Here is a 19,015-nt window from a genome sequence, read left to right as displayed (position 1 = left end):
AGATGGTAAGGCTTGCAGTATTTTTGTTTTCAGATTGTCCTTAAATTACGCACACACAAGCAACACTTCACTGAGTATGTAGCAGTTTATGTAGTGTTGCATAAGTAAGTAATTGTTCACCATATCCTTTCAGTAAGGTATCCTAGTGGGCATTCTAGTTGATCCATGTCTGGACAGATGCATGACAGAGGGTATTATACTTGAGCTTAGTGAGGGCTGAGCAAAGTGGGGCAATGACATCTGTAGATCTAGACACAATCCATTTGTTTGTTTGTAAGGAAATTGCGGTAGTTCCCCTGGGTCGATGACTTCCCAAAAGGTACAAAAGTGCCTTTTTTTTTTTTTTTTTTTTTTTTTAGGGGGCATTTAATTTAAGTCTTCTTGAATTTTACTTGGTCTGGGGACTTCGATCTTGTAGTATCACTCTCACAGTGGTAGAGTTGTAATTGTGCATATAAAACATCTTTGCTGTTTTCTCTTAAGTGTCTAGCAGGTTAGTTTGTCCCCTGAAGAAAAAGTAACCCCAAGAGTAGTGTTAGATCAATTCTAGACCTCCTTCCAGCCCAACAACGTTAAACCCTGATTGCACCACCTCTGGAAGATCACAACAGAGGATCCATGGCCATGGATGTGCACTTTCCTGTTGTCTCTGTAGCTAGCCTGATGTAACAGCGCATCTTGAGACAATGTAGCAATTGTCACATGACTGACCACCTTATTCTTAAGCAGACTCTCAAAATATGTCGGAGATCAACAGCACCGGTGAGCTGTATTTAGAAACTTTTTGGTGCCAAACTCCGCCTTCTTACCATTTGTAATTTTAAAGTAACACTCCTTCTAAATAAAAATATCTTATACATGTACATATTGTAACAAGGATTGGGTAGCAATAAACAAGACAATCGGACATTTTTAAGTATGTTTTTAGATTATATGAGTTCAGGTTAAACAGCCTTACTAAGTATATGTTTTTATTTAGGGGGAGTGTTACTTTAAATTACAAATGGTAATGGTAAAGATCCAGCTCACCGGTGCTGTTCTGTTGTCGTTTGCTGGCAGTTTGAATTATATTAATATGTCAGAGATGTAATTACACAGTCTTTGGAGGCAAAGCTTTTGCATACAGACACCATCTCCAAACCTTTCGCAAGTAACTAGCGCGCACACACTCTACACCTACAGTGGATCAGACACACACTCAAATTTGTTGAGGTGCTTAAAGGTAATGTAGCCAAACCTCAAAGGCCTTCCATATGCTGCCCTTTGCAACCTCTCAAACACTGCACAAAGATTGCCCTTCCTAGGGCACATGCAGCCACCTTTACAATGCATCAACCTCCTAATCCCTTAAGGCGACTGCCACAGAGCCTGTTATATTGGTCTTTGGAGACACTAGTCTGAGACGCACTGCTCCCTCTCACTGGGCTAAGCAAGGAGAGTTGTCAGTTGCCAATCTGGTGCAAGGATCCTCCAGATACGACATGCACTCGGGTCATTGAACCATAAGTACCAGTATGACTCTGTTACTGTCTATGTGCTTGTTTAATGACCCGAGATGTACTTCCCTGGACTATATGAAGACAGACATGATGGAGCTTTCAGATCATGTCAAAGACAGGTTTAGGCCTAGCATTGAGCAGCTTTCTGCCTTCTCAAATGATACCACAATATAAACTGAAGGTGACTGACTTTAATAATTGGCTTAGTTACTGGTGGTGTTCCAAGAGGATCCAATGTTTATCAGCTTGTGAGGACATGTTTGACAGACCACTCTGCTTTGCCAGGGACTCTGCACCTGTCCCCACTGAGCTTTTGGATATCGACCAAAATATTATCCACCCCTTTTTTAGGCACTGCCAGTCTGGTAAATCTTTAACATAAATTCTATGCAAGATTAACCTAATGGTGTTACTGCTCAGTGCTAGGAGTCCCAAAAAAAAGCTCCACTCCCTGGAAACACTCTTCACTCTGGAAGAGTGACATCTGTTGAAGTTAATGAGGGTATGCCATAATTTCATCGTAAGGAAGTTGTCCGATGCACCAAAGTGCAAAAGTACAACCTCTAGATCTGACAGATGTCGACCACCACTGTTGCGAATCCAAATGAATGAATGCACATTGGCATTCCAGGTGCAGATCACACTAGAGCAGGGATTGGAAAATAAGCCCTTTCCCTTACTGTAGTGCGATATGCGAGTTTGTATATTAAAGTAGCGGTGGGTGTGGGGGTGCAGCCCGGCTTTCCTCCCCTGCATAACAAGTTTGGAGACGTTCAGAAACGTCTCCTGACGTTTACTGTTGTGCTGCAGTTCGAAAATGGTCTGGTTTTCCAAATTGCCATTTTCGACTTTTTTTTGCGACACGTGTTTTGGCATTTAAAGTCACACAATAGTGTGATAGTACAAATGCCTTTCTAACAAATTAAGGTATGCCGTTACTGAGACATGGTCTAAAATTGCAAAATGTATCCTGGTAGAGCAGGAACTCCACAAGAAAGGACTAGAGGTGGAGTTGTATCAGTCTACATAAAAAACACACCTCAAGATTGGTAAAACAATATGATGTGCTTGAGCTACTCCATGTCACCTTGGGTAAAGTCCAGTGCCATATCTTTGCTAGCTACAGGTCCTAGTCTGTGACCCAGGATAACAATACCACATAATTGAAAGTACTGGAGGAGCTTGCAGTTCAGCCCAATGTTGTATTCATTGGTCATTTCAACTATCCCACCATAAACTGGGATACATGCACGACTACTAACATGTAGGCTCAGATTCCTGGATTTTCTCAATGCAAACAGCCTGGAACAGCTAGTCCGCTCACCTACTAGGGGTGCAGATATCCTGAATCTGGTAGTCCCAAATGTGAGGGAACATTAGGAGGTACTTCAGCCATACCAGGAGAAATAGAGCAGTGGATTTGTAACGTATGCCAGCACAGCTAGCTGGAATTTTGTAAATGATTCAGTCATTTGTATCAGACTGATTTGTACAGATGCTTGTGTTGAAAATTTGTGTGGTTTGCTTATGTTTTAAAATGCATCAACCTTGCACCCTGCTAGAAGAAAATGAATTGGTGCTGATAAGAGTAAATAAGGGTAGAACTTGGCTAGGCTTATAAGAGCCCTAGGGCCATTAGTCTAGTAAGTTTCTATGAGCTTATGTATATGCGTTATTGTAACTGTTTTAAATGTTTACATTGTAAAAACATTTTGGAAGAGCAGAGGTTAATCTTAATCCACTTGACTTTGCAAAATATTCTTGAAATTAAATTACTTTGTGTTAAGCCATAAAGATGCTATCCCGCAGTTTTGAATGGAGCCAGAGACTCAATGTCTGTACTAGAGAATAGGTTGTAGCTTCTGTAGGAAGAGTGAAATGGTTTTATGACTTCTGCACCACATCTGAGCAAAGCTCTCTGTGTATGGTAACACATAGATGCAGAAAATAGTCAGATTTGACCAGATGTGTGTGATGTCATTCTGTACAGAAAAAAAAGTTTTTAATATTGGAGAAGACTGGAGGCTCAACAGCATTCTGTATTCTGCCTTGGTTCTGACAACGAGTACTCTCCTATCTTGCCTTGCTCTGTTCAGTAAGTAGGAACAGTAATTCTTTAGTCCATCGGGAATAGATGGACTAGCTACTGTTTTTCAGTAACTGTGAAACTTTCCAACAGTGTGTGTTTTTTATTCCCTGTGACAAACTCTGGTGTTTACTGTAGATTGATATTTAGTGTGTTCACTTTTTTATTATTAAATACATCTCATTGTGGCTGGTCTTTTAGAAAAATATTTAAGTGTGTGTGTGTGTGCATATCAAATCTGTGTGTGTCAGCTGCTTGGAGCAGGAGCCCAAAGCACTGGTTTCACAGTGTGGGTGTGGGAGGACTTGGCTTTGAAGCCCAGCTAACAACTGAACTCTAAGCTGTGTCAATGGGGAGTCTTATTTGGGGTCTGGACAGATGCAAAGAGGAATCAGCCCCCAGACTGAGCGTGTTCCCTGGGTGCTGTTAAGGGAAATTGTGCTTGATGCAGAGAGGTCTGCTTCCAGAAATACTGTGTCCATTTGTGTTCCAAGTGAATGTCCCCCTCCAGTGTTAGTGATGAGGAATTGGGCTCCTTGATCACTGCCTCAGCTTAGGGACTTCACAGTGCCCAAAAGACACAAACTCCATTAGTCCCCTGAGTTGCTTGATGGGGGCTGAACAAGGCTAAGTTAGAGGCAAACAGTCTCCCAGGTTGAGGATAACTTTAAAGGGAGCATCCAACAGTGTGCTGAACTAATGGTAAATGGAAAATTTCATATACAGAGCTGGGTTTTATAGCAAACTTGCTGGCTGATTTAATTCTAGTCTCCTCAAGGAAATACCGTCTACCTTTTGTCTTCCAGCTATCACTAAAGAACAGATCCTCACTGCAATCTTCAGAGCTAAAAACACTGCATCAGCACATCTTGATAATATCCTAGGATGCCTCCTAAATAGCTTGAAACATGAACAGTCAGGCCCACTAGAATCTCTAGTCAGCTGCAGGCTTCATCTCTGGGGAATTGAGGACTGCATCTGTTATCTCTACACAAAGGTGGACCATCAACAGACCTAGAGAACCACAGACCCATAAGTTTGACTGGCCTTCTATGTGCAAGGCCATGGAAGGAATCTACTGTGGACCTGATGGACAAAGACATGGGGGAATTTTCAGACAACTGGACTCCTCGCAGTTTGGTTTCATCAAGGGCAGGCCATTTCTTTTAAACTTGGTAGACTTTTCAAAAAAGGTCACTACAGCCATAGCTAAGAACAAAACGGTACATACTGCATACCTTGGACCTGGCAAAGACACATTACCACACTCTCTGGTATTATAGATAAACTCACAAATTAGACATAAATCCATATGTCGGCTGATGGATAGCCAAATGGCTCTAAGGACACATGAAGTTGGGGTGGGGGGTGTCCACCTCCACCAAGAGGCCTGTTACTAGGGGTGTCCTACAGGGCTGTGTACTGGGACCGCTCCTCTTTGGAATGTACGTCTCTGAAGTCAAGGGAAATGTAGAGAACCTTTGGCTAGCAAAATTTTTGTTTTTCTGTTAGCTGGGTGCAATCATTGACTCCCCCAAAGAAGTAGATAACTTCTACGAAGGTTTTGACACAAATATAATGGTGCCAGAACCATGACCTAAAACTCATTGCAAGTAGCCCATAATTATACCCTTTGGGAAGAGGACTACCCCTGCAAATTACAACCTTGACACCCCCCTAAGAGTAGACCTAGTGGTAAGGGACTTAGTGTGGTTGACAGTTCTACGTGTTACAACTTATAAGTAAGAGCACAGCATCCAGATCTAAGGAGATGATAGTCCCACTATACTCGGCCCTCATTAGACCACTAATAGATTAGTGCATGTACCTGGCTAGATATTTGCAGCAACTGGAGCGGCTGTAGAGGTGCCTCACTTAAAAGAATACAGGGTGTGAACATACCTCTTAGATCAAGAAATCTGGACGGAGCCAGAAATAATGGGCGTGAACAAATGCCCAAAAAGTTAGGGACACTTAAGTACTGCTCTTACAAACCTAGAAAGTAGATAGCAATGCAGGTTTTGTATTGGCATGAATTTTCTGAGGGGTATGAAACTCAACAATCTGTCATTATTTTCTGATTTCAAACCTCAGTGCTGTGCCAGTAATTTGCCAAAAAAAAATAATTTTATGAGAAACGGACCAAAATATGAGGCAAAAAATACAGACATTCTGCGAAAATCTGTACAATTGAGAGGTATGTGAATAATGGATCATATGTGGACTGCCTCAGTCCTGTTCATGTCCTGTCTCCTACAGACTACTGAGGTGCAAAATGTGCTTGACCTAAAGGTTCTCCGATCCAGATCTGGTGGATCTGCTACACTGTCTCAAAACAAAGAGCACTAGCATTGCCGCATCTCAACTTCATCTTTGACCTAAACAAAACCTGTTTGAGGGATGTGTCTCAGTGATTACCTCTTCTCTGGAGCAGGCTCTCCATTCATGTGAAACCTAAGCCTATTCAAACACAGTTTGGACCAATGGATGGGAAATTGCAGTCACCTGTGGCCCTTAATGGACAGATGGCATCTACAGTAGCTTACATCCTTCTAAGTTGTGAACTGCTGATTGAGGGCTCAGTGTCTGTTATTCTAAAAGTGTATTAGTTCTGGTTTAAGCACTTGGGCTTCAGGCCAGTTATTTTACATTAAGAAGGCTCGTGGTCTGCACTCTTGTGGGAGGAGGGGCTGGACTCTGGCCTTTCTGGTTAAAGGCTTATAGTGCCTGCATATTTGAACTGTTTCTTACTGAAATTGGTACACCTTGTTTGCTGTAGCATAGACTAGATCCAGGCCTGCTGAATCTAGCTTTATTTGTATGCTTGTTGTTTGTTTGCTTGTTATTTCCCTGAAATGCTAATTCCACCTGAAACACGGCTTTTCAGCGCTTCTGTGGATTCCTAGTGATCTGCATTGCTTACTGTACTTATTTCCTTGTTTCACTTGAAAGAAAGTTACTGTTTGTCGTTTTTTGCATTTGTTACCTGTAACACATTGCATTTAAGTTACCTGGCACTTGCTCACTAAAGCAATTATATGTCAGCACTAAAATATTAAAAACACTACACCCTCACAAACTCCCCTTGAGTACCTCGTTCCCCATTGGCCCTTTTTTTCAATTATAAAGGAATTCCCAATACTATTCTAGCATGTCCAAAGGTCAGTTGTCTATCTCCTCTCCGGTCCAGCTGGTGAATCTGGGAATCTTGAGGCAATGTTGCAACTGCCTCATGTACACAGACAACCCTCTCCTCCTCCCAACAAATTCCAACACATGTGAGAGATGCAACCATATAGCCATACTGGAGGCTAAGCTCTCTCAACTCAGTACTGGCGAAACCAGTCGGGAGGAGAAGGAAACCACACTCACTACAATTCCAGTCTCACATAGACCTACCATGACAGCAAACCAAACACACAAAAACATACTCGGAGGCTCTAAATAAAAGTCTGTCTAAGCAGCAGAGACCTCCAAAGCAGACACCCAAGCAACCGCTACCCCAAAACAAAACGCGTGCAACACATAGCTCACAAAGCCAGTGTGCCGAACAGTCACAGCCCTTAAGGCTAAACAACACACCTGATACACTTGTAATAGTTGACTCTATTGTCAGGCACACTGACGTCCTGCTCACCAGGCTGAACAAGAAGGTCCCGGTGAGCTGCCTGTCTGGCACTAGGATCCTCCACATAACACAAGCACTCGGGTCACTCCAAGGCAAGTACAAATATGACTCAGTCATTGTCCATGCTGGTGTGAATGACCTGAGACGTACCTCCCTGGACTACATGAAAAGAGATATAGAGGAGCTCTCTGAGCTTGTAGCCCAGGCCGGTATGACCCTGACCTTGAGTAGCATCTTGCCCTCACCAAGAATGATGCCACAATATGAAGACAAGATGTTCAATTTCAACAATTGGCTTAAGTATTGGTGTCATTCAAAGGGGATCCAATGCCTGTCAGCCTGGGATGACATGCTCGACAAGCCACGATGCTTCGCTAGGGACGGCTTGCACCGGTCACCCCTGGGCTTTCGGATATTGGCAAAGGCTCTTGCTACCCCCATAGTGCCTTTTTTTAGGCAAGGCTCAAAAGACAAACCCACCTCCATAGGTATCACAAGGGATAAGAAACTGAGTAATGCTACTCAACGCCAGAAGTCTAAACCTCAAGATGCATGCACTCGAAACTCTCCTTAGCATGGAGAACATTGATATCTGTGCAGTAACAGAAACCTGGTTCAAGGCTCCCGAGAGCACCCCAGCACTACCAGGTTATACCTCATACCATGCTTTTTGGCACCAAAACTTGGACCAAACCACAAAAGGAGGGGGGGTATCAATATTCGTCAAAGATATCCACACCTCCAGGTTGGTGGCACAGCATGAAGCATCAGAGACTATCCATGTGTAACTAACAGTAGGTAAAACTGCCTTCCAGTTTATAGCCTGCTACAGACCACCCTCCCAAACCCAGGAACCCCACTCGGCCTTCCTGAGAACACTGGAAAATTATGAAGGTCTCTCCAAACACCATTATATTGGGCGACTTCAACTACCCAAACATAGACTGGGAGCATTACTCTAGCTCCAACACCCTAGCCCAAAGGTTCCTAGAATTTATAAACTCAAATGCTATGGAACAACTTGTTACCACTCCCACAAGAGGGGAAAACATACTGGACCTGATCATCACCAACAATGGGACTCTATGCTCCAGACTAGAAGTGTATCCCTCACTGGTAAGATCAGACCATAAACTAATCTCGCTGGATATTCACATCCCGACTCCACTCCCTGCCCTGAAAACCACAGTGAAAAACTTCTCTAAAGCAAATTTCACACTCCTCAAAACCGAGGTGGAATCCTTCAAAGCCCCCGGGTCTGTGGAAAATACGGCCCAGACCGCAGAATCCTTTATAAATGCATTCTATGAACACCTTCAGGAATGCATGGATCATGCAATCCCAAGACCCCATCCTCCAAAGGCAGACGCCCTATCTGGTGGACCCCAGCCATAAACAAACTATACAATAGAAGGAGGAAACTACTACATGATAGAGCAAAATCCCAAAAAGGGAAGGCATCTCTGATCAGTATCGGCAAAAAAACTACGGGCACTCATAAAATCGTCTAAGGCCAGCTTCGAGAGAAAAATTGCACAGGACACTAAGGATAATCGCAAGGCTTTCTTTAGTTGTTAGGAACCTGGGTGGGAATTCCCAGATATGCTCAGAATTAGTCCAAAATGACAAAAAATACACCGAACCTACAGACATTGCCAACATCCTAGCTGACATGTTCAGCGCAACCCCCCCCCCCCCCCCACCAAAAGGGCAAATATCTATCCCAGCAGAATGCTGCCCCCCTGACATCTCAGATGCTCAGGTAAGAGCCGCCCTCTCCAAAGCAAAAAAACACAGCATCAATGGGACCAGATGGTGTCCCGGGCTGCGTCCTACATGAACTCCAAGAAGAGCTAAACCCAAACATAAAACTACTGTTCAATCTCAGCCTTACTACAGGATATGTACCCAAAGAGTGGCGTACAGCAACAGTGGGCCCTCTCCACAAAGGTGGTGCCTCAACGGATCCTGGAAACTATCGCCCCATAAGCCTGACTAGCTTGGTCTGCAAAGCTATGGAAAGGATCATCATGGACCTCCTAAATAAAGATATTAGGGACGTACAGACACTGGATCCCACCCAGTTCGGCTTTAAGGGCAGATCCTGCCTCTTAAACCTGGTTGATTTCTTTGAAACTGTCACCAAGGCCATTGAGAAGGGGAAGGTGGTCCACACAGCCTACCTGGACCTCGCAAAAGCCTTCGATACAATACCCCACTTGGGCATTATAGATAAGCTCACCAGGTTAAATATAAACCCCTATGTCACTAGATGGGTTGCAAACTGGCTCAAGGACAGAACCCACATGGTTACAATTGCTGGAGACATGTCAAACTCCAAACCAGTTACAAGTGGCGTCTCCCAAGGCTCAGTCCTGGGACCTCTCTTGTTCGGTATATATATCTCGGAGGTACAGGCCAACACGGAAGGACTGTGGCTGGCCAAGTTTGCAGATGACTGCAAACTGGGTGCCATAATCGACTCTCCAGCCGACACAAGCATCCTCCGAAAGGGCCTCATAGAAACAGACTTAACTGGTGCCAGAGCCATGGCCTCAAGCTAAATGCCAAAAAGTGTATAGTCATCCCCTTTGGCAAAAACAAAGTGCCCACAAATTACCACGTAGGTGGTAATCCATTAAGTACAGAAGAAGTAATTAGGGACCTGGGGACCCAAGTTGATAGCAATCTCTCATTTGGCAACCATGTGGCCAAAGTAGTTAGAAAAACATTTTATATAGCCCACCTAATCATGAAGGGATTCACATCTAGGTCAGGGGAGGTCATCGTGCCTCTTTACTCATCCCTCATCAGGCCCATAATTGAGTACAATTTCCCTTTTGGGATGTACCTTACCAGACACCTGCAGCAACTGGAAAGACCCCAAAAGTACCTCACCAAGAGGATCAAAGGGCTCAAACAGATGCCATATGCTGCCTGGTTAAAGAAACTCCAGCTCTACGCAGTGGCATACTGCCTGCTCAGAGGCGATCTGTGCCAGACGTATAAAGCCATGTCCAACCCAGAATTAATGGACATGCTGCACCTCAGAAAATCCAAATCCCATCGAGCTACGTGCTCGAGAGACTGGAACCTCAGCATTGAAATAAATGGGACATGCTGGAGGGACAGATTCATAACCCAGAGCCTCTCTTCACTCTGGAATAAAATCCCAGTCCAGGTTAGGCAGAGTCCCTCATTGACTCTCTTTAAGAGGAATCTTGATGAGTGGATGGGAGATCGTAGGTTTACCCCAGGTATCACTTCTGTGTCACTGTTAGACAGAGGCACAGTATACTAACCTCGAAAAAGGGCATAGCAAAATTAATTTAAAATGGGTGGCGAAATCCAAACACACTCTGGCTAGGCTTATAAATGCCCTAGGGCAGATAGCCTAGTATGAACCTATGAACAAATTGCCCAAGTCACGTGCATATACAAAAGCCATTCTAGCCTGTGGGATTGATAATTGGGTAAATAGGGGAATGAGAAAGTGTCTAGGACTGTTAGCCTAGTAACCTCCTGTAATCCATGACTTTGGCGCTAGGTATTTATTTGGAACAAACCTTCCTGCAAGATTTAAAACTATAGGTGATGACAAATGAGAAATATTAAGAATGGTGTATAGCCTAGTTTGTACAGAGTTTAGTTGTGTTTTTTTTTTTTTTTTTTTGTTAATGCACCTTAAAGTATCATGCAGGACATAAGCATACTTTAACAGAAAAAAATCATCCGTCCAACTTTGTATAAATTGCTGAATTCCTGCCTCCCTTAAACCTCGCTTCTGTTCTTCCTGAACATCATTCTGGATGCATTGTTCCACAATTTCCATTTATTTCTATGTAAGTTTCTACTTCCCTTTTCTAAAGATGTATCCAGTTTTTATCGCATATAATAATCAGTACTTCAAATATAGTTTGACTTTGATTTCTATTTTCTTGTAATGTAGTATCTTGGCAGTCAGCAAAAACTTTGCTATGTCTAGGGAATTGAAATCCTGTGTCCTAATTGAAAATGATAATTTCCTTAGTTACAGCCATTTGCTTACCCAGGGAATTTTTTAAAATCTGTTAACTTAACAACACTCCCAAAAACATGTTTCAGTAACCTGTCTTTCTTCCCCAACACACCTCCAACATTTGCTGTCTACCTGAGGAAAAATTATTTGAAGTCTGCTTGGGGTATACAAGTACAAGATTCTGGACATAGTTGCATACTTGGAAGCCCCATATGTTTGTTTTCCTGTTTTTCTCTTGTAAATTGCTTTCCAGTTTCTCTTCCAGATCTTTCTAACTTTCTGATTCTTGTAGTTATTATGCAGTATTTTACATGTCATGTTTAACAGCAGCTTCTGTTTAGATTCAACTAAACTTTCACAACAGGTCTTTCACTTGGGACTCGTGTGTCTTTCTCCTTGCCTATAAATCTGTGGTAGTGATGGCAATCTCTAGGCTGCAGTCCAAATGTTGTATTGGCCTCATCCCACTTGATTACCCTTCCCTTTCTAGTTATTTATTTGCTCCCAGTGCATTGGTTTATTTGCCAGTTTTCTCCAGTAACTTCCAGCCCCCTTCTGTCTATTTTCTGTACCCCCTACTTGTAGTCACCCCTATTGGCAAACTTTCCTTTCTCATGTTGGCTTGGTTCTTGGAATGCTTTCTGCAACTTTGAATATAATATTCTGTGTGGCTATTCTTGAGAATCTGCATCCAAACTCAACACCGTTTATATTTCTTGAACCCTAACTCTCTCTCTCTTTCTATTTTGAATTGTATCCTACTTGTGTTTAAGTATCTGGACCTTAACTGTGGAGTTCTTTAATATTCTTTTAAATCGCGTAGTGCTAAGCCACCATTTTTCTATTAGAAGAATCAACTTATCCTGCTTAAGTTTTCCTCTTTCTCTCCTAAATGCATTCTTTCAACCCTTTCTTACTGTCCACAACTTCTGTGCTTTATTTTAAAAATATGCCTGACCCGTATGTAAAACTGATGGGGAATAAATCATTTTCACTGCTTGTAATATTGTCCATAAACAAAACTAGAAACTGGAAGTTTTTGTATTATCATTTAGTCTCTTTCCCAATTTTCATAGCTGCCATAACAGAAGCCTTTTTAATCTACACTTGTGAATACTTAATCTTGTCTTGTTCCAATAAGTATGGGTATTGTTGAACCAAATTGTGGTGCATAATTACAACTGTAGCCTTGGTTTATCTTTAACTTTATATCCCAAAATGACTTGAACATAAAATATTCCACAATATTTATCTGGTGTAAAATAATATCTGCAAATAAAGCCAACTTTATACTTGATTACCATACCAGTTATATCCTTGCATTTCTGAGTCCCTTATTTTCTTTGCCAGTGGCTCTTAATATAAAGCAAGTAACAAAGGGGAAAGCAGACACTTGCTTGGTTCCTTTGTTCAAACACAAGGAAACCCCTTCACTTTAATTCTTGTTTCCAGTCCTCCTTATATCCTCCTAATTAGCCTGGTTATATCCAGGAATGCAAATGCTTCCATTGCCCTAGTCATAAATCCCAGCTTACTTACTCTATTGAATGTGTTCTCTGTATCAAGACCCATTAACAGCAGCAGTATTTTCTTACATTGTTTCCCTCTGGGTCATCGTTGTTTTAATGTTTTCAAATGATTGCCTCCCTCCACAAAACCACATTGATCTGTATCTGTTACTTCTGGCAACACTTTTTGCTGTTCTTTTAAATAGTGTAGAGACACACTTTTGTTTTATAATTGAAATGGGTGTCTCTGAAGCTGGGGCTGATGGGTCTTTACTGTCTTAAGATAATACAACCACCACAGCTTTCTTCCAAGACGTCTGCTTGGAGGGGGGGGTCCTCTTTTTTTAAATAACTTAAAATTTGAATTATTGGGGTGGGGGTAGCACTTTTATTATTTGTGGCTGGTGGGAGATATGCAAGTGAAATTTTAAAAGGCCCTGAGATTTCTGGGCTCTAAATATCACGGTGATAGTGGAGAACTAAAAGCCTGGGGATGAGGATAACTGCAAAGGAGAGTAGCGTTTCTTTATTAGAAACCAAGATGGGCTACTGTATCGTGAACATTGTTTACCCTTTCAGTACTTCATTCTGTGTACTTAGTGTACAGCTGGTATGTACTGTTTCATAAATGTTTGTAATGGCAAGCAGTGCATCTAAGAATGGCAGTGTGGAATTGCACATGGGTGTACATAGTACACAGGTATGCATTTGTGCTGCAGACTGAGTGAGTTTGCTATGCGGCATGATGGATTACAGTGCAGCAGGGATCTGCTCCTGCATTATGTTATGACAATACAACTTATTCACTATTTCTTCCTTGCTGTGTTGCAAACCTCCATTGCACCATGCAGCAGTTCATAAGTGTTTCCTATGTTGGACATGACAGTGAAGCAGTGGCCATTAGCATGTTATGATTATGCAGTATCTGTTACTGTGGGAGCTCTTCTTGGTGGGTGGTCTGCTTCATCACTATGGTTGTGGTAGCAAGCTTGCATCACCAGGACCACTGTAGCTGGAAGAGTTTTTCTTATGCCCAAAAGTGACCCCCCCCCCCCCCCCCCCAAGTACAGTGCTGTTGTTTCTTGCCTCTGTATTCTGAGTAACCTGTCAGACAGGAAGGGAGATTGGTGCAATCTGACACACTGCCCCAACTGTTAATATGCAATTCTGGATTGGTGTGCTGTGTAGTAGCCTGCACACGGTTTTCTGAAGTGCGTATTATTTTTGGGAGAGGTGAGGCGGTTAGCCTGTGTGTGCTTCGTACCAAAGTGCTGGGGAGCAAGCTCCTGTATTCGGTCTTACAAATTTTAACTACAAATTGCATAGGACTTTTCAGCTGTGCACCAGCCATACTACATGTGGCCCGAGTTGTGCTTCCTGCTTAGTTAATAATTCCCTCCCTTTAATACCAGCCAGAAAGTATGCATTCTTCCGATATTCAGAAAAGCCTGTAGGATGACTTCTGTAAGTTCTGTTCTTTGTTAATCCACATGTCTGGCAACTAACATACCCGCATTGCTGCCCCCCCCAATTCTCTATTTTTTGGTGTTATTTTGCCTAGAGGCTAGTGCTAGTCGTGGAGATTCCCAAAGGGTATTGTGATTGATTTTTGAAGACCATCACTTGAGTTGTTTTGGATTTTAACAAAATTCCTTCTTTACCTTCCACTTCCAATATACAGAGCACTGCTCATAAAGTTCCTTATACAACTCTGGCCTAGTTTGTAACATCCTAAGTTTAGTATTCGTAGTACATGTCCCTTCACAGCAGGGCACTACTTTTCTTCCAAATGTAGTCCCCCTATGCAATGTTCCAAACATATTACCATTCAGATGCCACATACGGTCTCCCATGAAGAGAGGCCATTGGCCTGGTGGGACCGACTTGGTCAACAGTGTAAGTAAATGAATGTTGCTTTAATAGTTCTAAATGTGAAGTGTTATATTGCTGCTGATTTGTTTTAGGGCTCGTTTCAACAATTGTTGCTTTTAGTTCTATACTCGTTAATCTTGTTGAAATGCTTTTACGAGTACTTCTGATCTTAACAGTATTATCAGTTTTTTGTTTGTTCCTGGTAGTTTATCCCCCTGGCACAGTCCATGGCTGAAAAGTTCTGGGGTGTTTTCACTTCTGGTAGTTGTACAAAAATTTTAAATGTATAGCGAGTGGCTTGTTGCAATGGCTAACTGGTCTGTAGCTTATTCAGTGTTTTCCACTGCATTGATTCTGCAGGAAATAATTTTATTTGATATTTAGTAATATGTAGCAGTGTAGCTTTTTTTATATTGAGTTAATAAAATCATCTTGTTATTAACATGGTCCATCTTGTAATATGGTAGTTGATGCACCTGTATTGAGGATAATGCATTGTTTTGATACTTGTTCTCCAGATGTTATCCTCTCACATTTTCACACTCCCACTCCTGAAGTGATTGTGTAAACAGTATTGAGATGGGCTGTTAAATGAAACAGGAGTGAATCTTTATGAAGTATCAGTAGATTGAGTGAGTGGATATGTGCTGTACTGACTTCAGTATTTTATCCCCTTCTGATTTCACCTTGAGCTCATTGAGTCCTTTGTGTCGTAGTTGTGAAGCTCTCCTCATTTGTACCTGTCCAGCAGTTCTGAACTTCAGTGGGATATTTTCTGATTTGTAAGGTGACTATAGATTGTAGATTCAGTTTTGCTAATGCATTCTTTTGTAGCTGTACTTTAAAATGAAACCTTGTGGAGATCTGATGTGTTGGAAGTGGGCATCATTTTGTAGTGTCAAACTACATAGCAGAATACCCTTTAGTTCCCTACTCTTCCATCCTGTGACATGCAGTGAATGATTGTTTTGCTTACATGTTGTTGTACAATGTAATGCCAAAGCAGATTACAAATGAATAAACTCTGTAAATTTTGTGCATTGCAGTGGCACAAGATGAGCGTATTAAAATTTTGTTCTGTTTTTTTGTGGGGAGCCTAGAGGAACAGAGATGGTGCAGTGTCTCGGAGAGCACCAGTAAAGAGGGCCCAGCTGGAGGAAAAACCTGAACATGCAGAAGTTAAGAAAATTCGAGGTAAGGTATAATTTTGTTCCATATCACAATGGTTTTATGGTAGCACTGGTGCAGATAAGTTTGACAGTTAAGAATACTTAAGGTTGCAAAGGTGACTGGTATGAAATATTTGTTTTTAGGGCTGCAAGAGTAGTAGTCCTTTTAAAAGGCTGAAATATTTAACAGGAAAGCAAGTCCAAGAAGCATAGGTACATGCCAATTTCCCTGAGTAAAGACTTTTTTATGCAGTGCAAGGTATTAATAACTTAAAGCTTGCAGAACATGAAATGGTAAATTTTTTACTGTCTATATATTGTAACTTGCTGATAAGTTTCATGTTAAGTAATGAATACTCTTTGCTACAGTGCCTTATAGTGCTCCGTTCATTGGGTAAAAGTGTACTAGTTTCTCATTCTCATTCCACTTGCCTGCCTCTGTATTTGGTAGTGACATGACAGTCTAGCTCCATTTAGTCAGAATTTCCAAGCAGTCAAGCTTTTCCTCGCTTAGAACATGCATTCTTTTATCCTAGACATTATTACTGAAGTCCTTTTCCAGACTGGTGTGGTCTTCTCCTTTTAAAAGAAGATGGGTGTATTTCAGAAAGTATTTTCTTGACCGTACTTTTCATTTTGTGCGGTTCCCAAAGCAGGCTTCATTTTCCTGTTATAGTATTGTGTGTGTGAGAGGCAGGGACATCGATGCTCTTTTTTTTTTTTTTCAGTCGTGATCTAGCTATAATAAAGTGAAACAGTATGAGACCAGCACATAGGCTAACCTGACACGTAGTACATGCCTACCTAGTATTGTTGATATAGGTACATATTTCTGTTGTGGGCACCAATGAGTGCTCGGCTATGCACAGCATTGCAGAAAGTCTGGGCAGAGTCATACTCCTTGGCAAAATGCCACTGCTGCTGCATGGGTAGCATACCCTTTTGCCACTGGCAAAATATAATCTTCCGAGAACAAATAGCCTCCACTCCGATGTTGCAGAGAAGGAATTGAGTGTGCAGTCTTGTTAATGGGGAAGGCTCTACTGTGCGGAAGAGAGCAGTTAGGATCTGTAACAGAGAGAGTGTGTATAATGAGCACAGGTATTGGGGAAACGGTTGTCAAGTCGCAATTTTTATGGTGTCTTGGAGGAAGTGAGTTACTCAAAGAAATTGGTAGTTGTCTGTCTTTTATCATGAAGTGGCTGTATTGCCTTCAGTATGGTTGTTTAAAAAATATGACAAGAAAGGCATTTAAAGAGATACGACAGGTACACTTCCATGAATAGGAAAGAAAATGAATAGTAAATGTTTCTTGTCAAACAGGCTTTCTTTCCCACAATTATCACTCACTCTAGCGTTACATTAATTGCTTAGGTCTGCCTTTCTTTAAACCTAACTCCTTCTCCTCTTGAACATTATTCTATAGGTATTTGGCCCACAAAGTTTATTTCTGTGATTTTCTGTTTTCAAAAGGTAACTCCCAATAATTTTCTTTTTACAGTGTTCTGTACTTCATTTAAGTCTGGTTAGATTTTTATTTCAATTTTCTCGTAATTGTTTTTTTTGCAGCCAGTAGCATGGAACTTGGTAAGGCCTCATTATGAGCAATTCAGGTCTTCCTATACTGGCTCATAACAATCCTTTCTTTAGTTAAACCATTTGCTTTCCCAACATTTCTGATAAAGTAATCAAACATGTACTTTAGAAATTCTCTACAGATTACCTCTTTCCCATCACACCTCCAGCATTTGCTGTCTACATGTGGAAGACTCTTCTTTTTCTCTGAAGTCTGCATAGGTGTAAAATAGCTATGTGAACACCACTTCCAAGCAAAAATATTCTGGTCTTTCTTACTTTTAGCCGTAAGGATGTCCTTTGCTTTCCATTTTCTCTGCCTGAATTTTTCTTCTGATTCTTGTTTCCATATAGCAGTTTTATACCCTACCTGTTCCTTTCTAATAGCAGCGTCTGTTCTAGACGTGGTTAACAGTCATTCACATGGCACACTCTACACTGTTAATCGGTCCCTAGTAGGGAAGGCAGTTAGCCCAAATTTCTGCTTGACCTCATCCTATTCTTACCTTTCCCCCTCTAGTTCTTTGCTGTGCAAGCACATTGGTTCCATTAAATTTTTGCCCTCTCTTGCCTATTTTCTATATTTCTGTTAGTAAAATCTCATGCCTCCGTTCCCGTGTCTACTTATTTCTTCAAATACTTTTTGCTACTTCATGAATATAATGTACTGTGTGCCTTTTGTGGTGGTCTCCTTAAGGAACTTTATCCAAAATGCTATCTGTCCTTATTTCTCAAACTTCTTCTGGCTCTTTGTCCCCACTTTTCACTTAGAATTATACATTTCTGTTTGTGTATATAAGCCCTAATTGTTTAGCTTTAAAGTTTTTAGAATTAATGCTGGAACATAAGGGGTGCAGGAAATGAAAATAAAGTAAATCATCATTGTGGTGTTAACAGATGCTTTGAACTTGGCTTAGGGGACCCCCATAATGTAAAATGGTGTTGGGCACTTTGTTAGTCTTACAGGTTAAAAATGTATATTTGCACACAAGGATGTTAGCAGGGCATGGTGCACTAAAACTTATTTTCTAGCTGTGAAACAAGAACTGCTTTAGGCAGTTGCAAGCAGACAACAGTAGTGTGTAGCTGGATGTACTAGTAGGTCTCTCTTCAGACTGTGCAGGCTAATAGTGGTGGTTTGAGAGTGGGTGTGCTGTGTTTTTTTGGTTATGTAGTGAGGCTTCTGACTGCCATGATAGTTAACAGGACAGTTTTGGGATTTTGTTCTGCATCAGAAACAAGCATGTTAGAAGTCTTTATCTTTAACTTTTAGCTACTTTACTGGTTTTTGTATTTCATTTTGTCCCAGTTAATCCTCCAATCCCCTATGTTGAGACATATCCCTTATTAACTTCAGCTTTTTTAGAATTTGTCTTTCAGTTTTGGTGGGATGTTGTTGTGGTGCAGAAAAAAAAAACTACTTTAGAAATTCCCTTCAGTTTAAATCTGAGCATTCACATTCATAGTAGTTTTAGGTAAGCCTTTAATCTACATGCATGATGCTGTACTCTGTTGTATGGTCTAAGGTTAATGGAGAGTGCAACTTTCTTAGTGCTTTGTGCTATAAGGTGTGTTTATAAGAACACACGTCTAAGTGTCTTATTTATATGAAAATGAAACCTTGCTGCTTTGGTCTTCCAGTATGTTTGAACAAATATTT

At 41.4% G+C, this 19,015-nt stretch overlaps 1 protein-coding gene across 1 annotated transcript in view; it reads left to right on the top strand.

The window, feature by feature from the left end:
* Window positions 1-19,015, top strand: part of RCC1 (regulator of chromosome condensation 1) — a 498,237-nt gene that overhangs the window by 10,763 nt on the left and 468,459 nt on the right. Inside the window, exon 2 of the mRNA XM_044060220.1 lies at window positions 15,712-15,805. Within this exon, the coding sequence (XP_043916155.1) occupies window positions 15,712-15,805 (94 nt within the window). The remainder of the gene's footprint in view (window positions 1-15,711; window positions 15,806-19,015) is intronic.

The sequence above is a fragment of the Protopterus annectens genome, chromosome 1.part2 (genome assembly GCF_019279795.1).
Source record: "Protopterus annectens isolate FY-2018-M chromosome 1.part2, PAN1.0, whole genome shotgun sequence".
Taxonomy (NCBI): Eukaryota; Metazoa; Chordata; order Ceratodontiformes; family Protopteridae; genus Protopterus; species Protopterus annectens.
The sequence above is the reverse complement of the archived record's forward strand: the minus strand, read 5'-3'. Positions and strand labels throughout refer to the sequence as shown.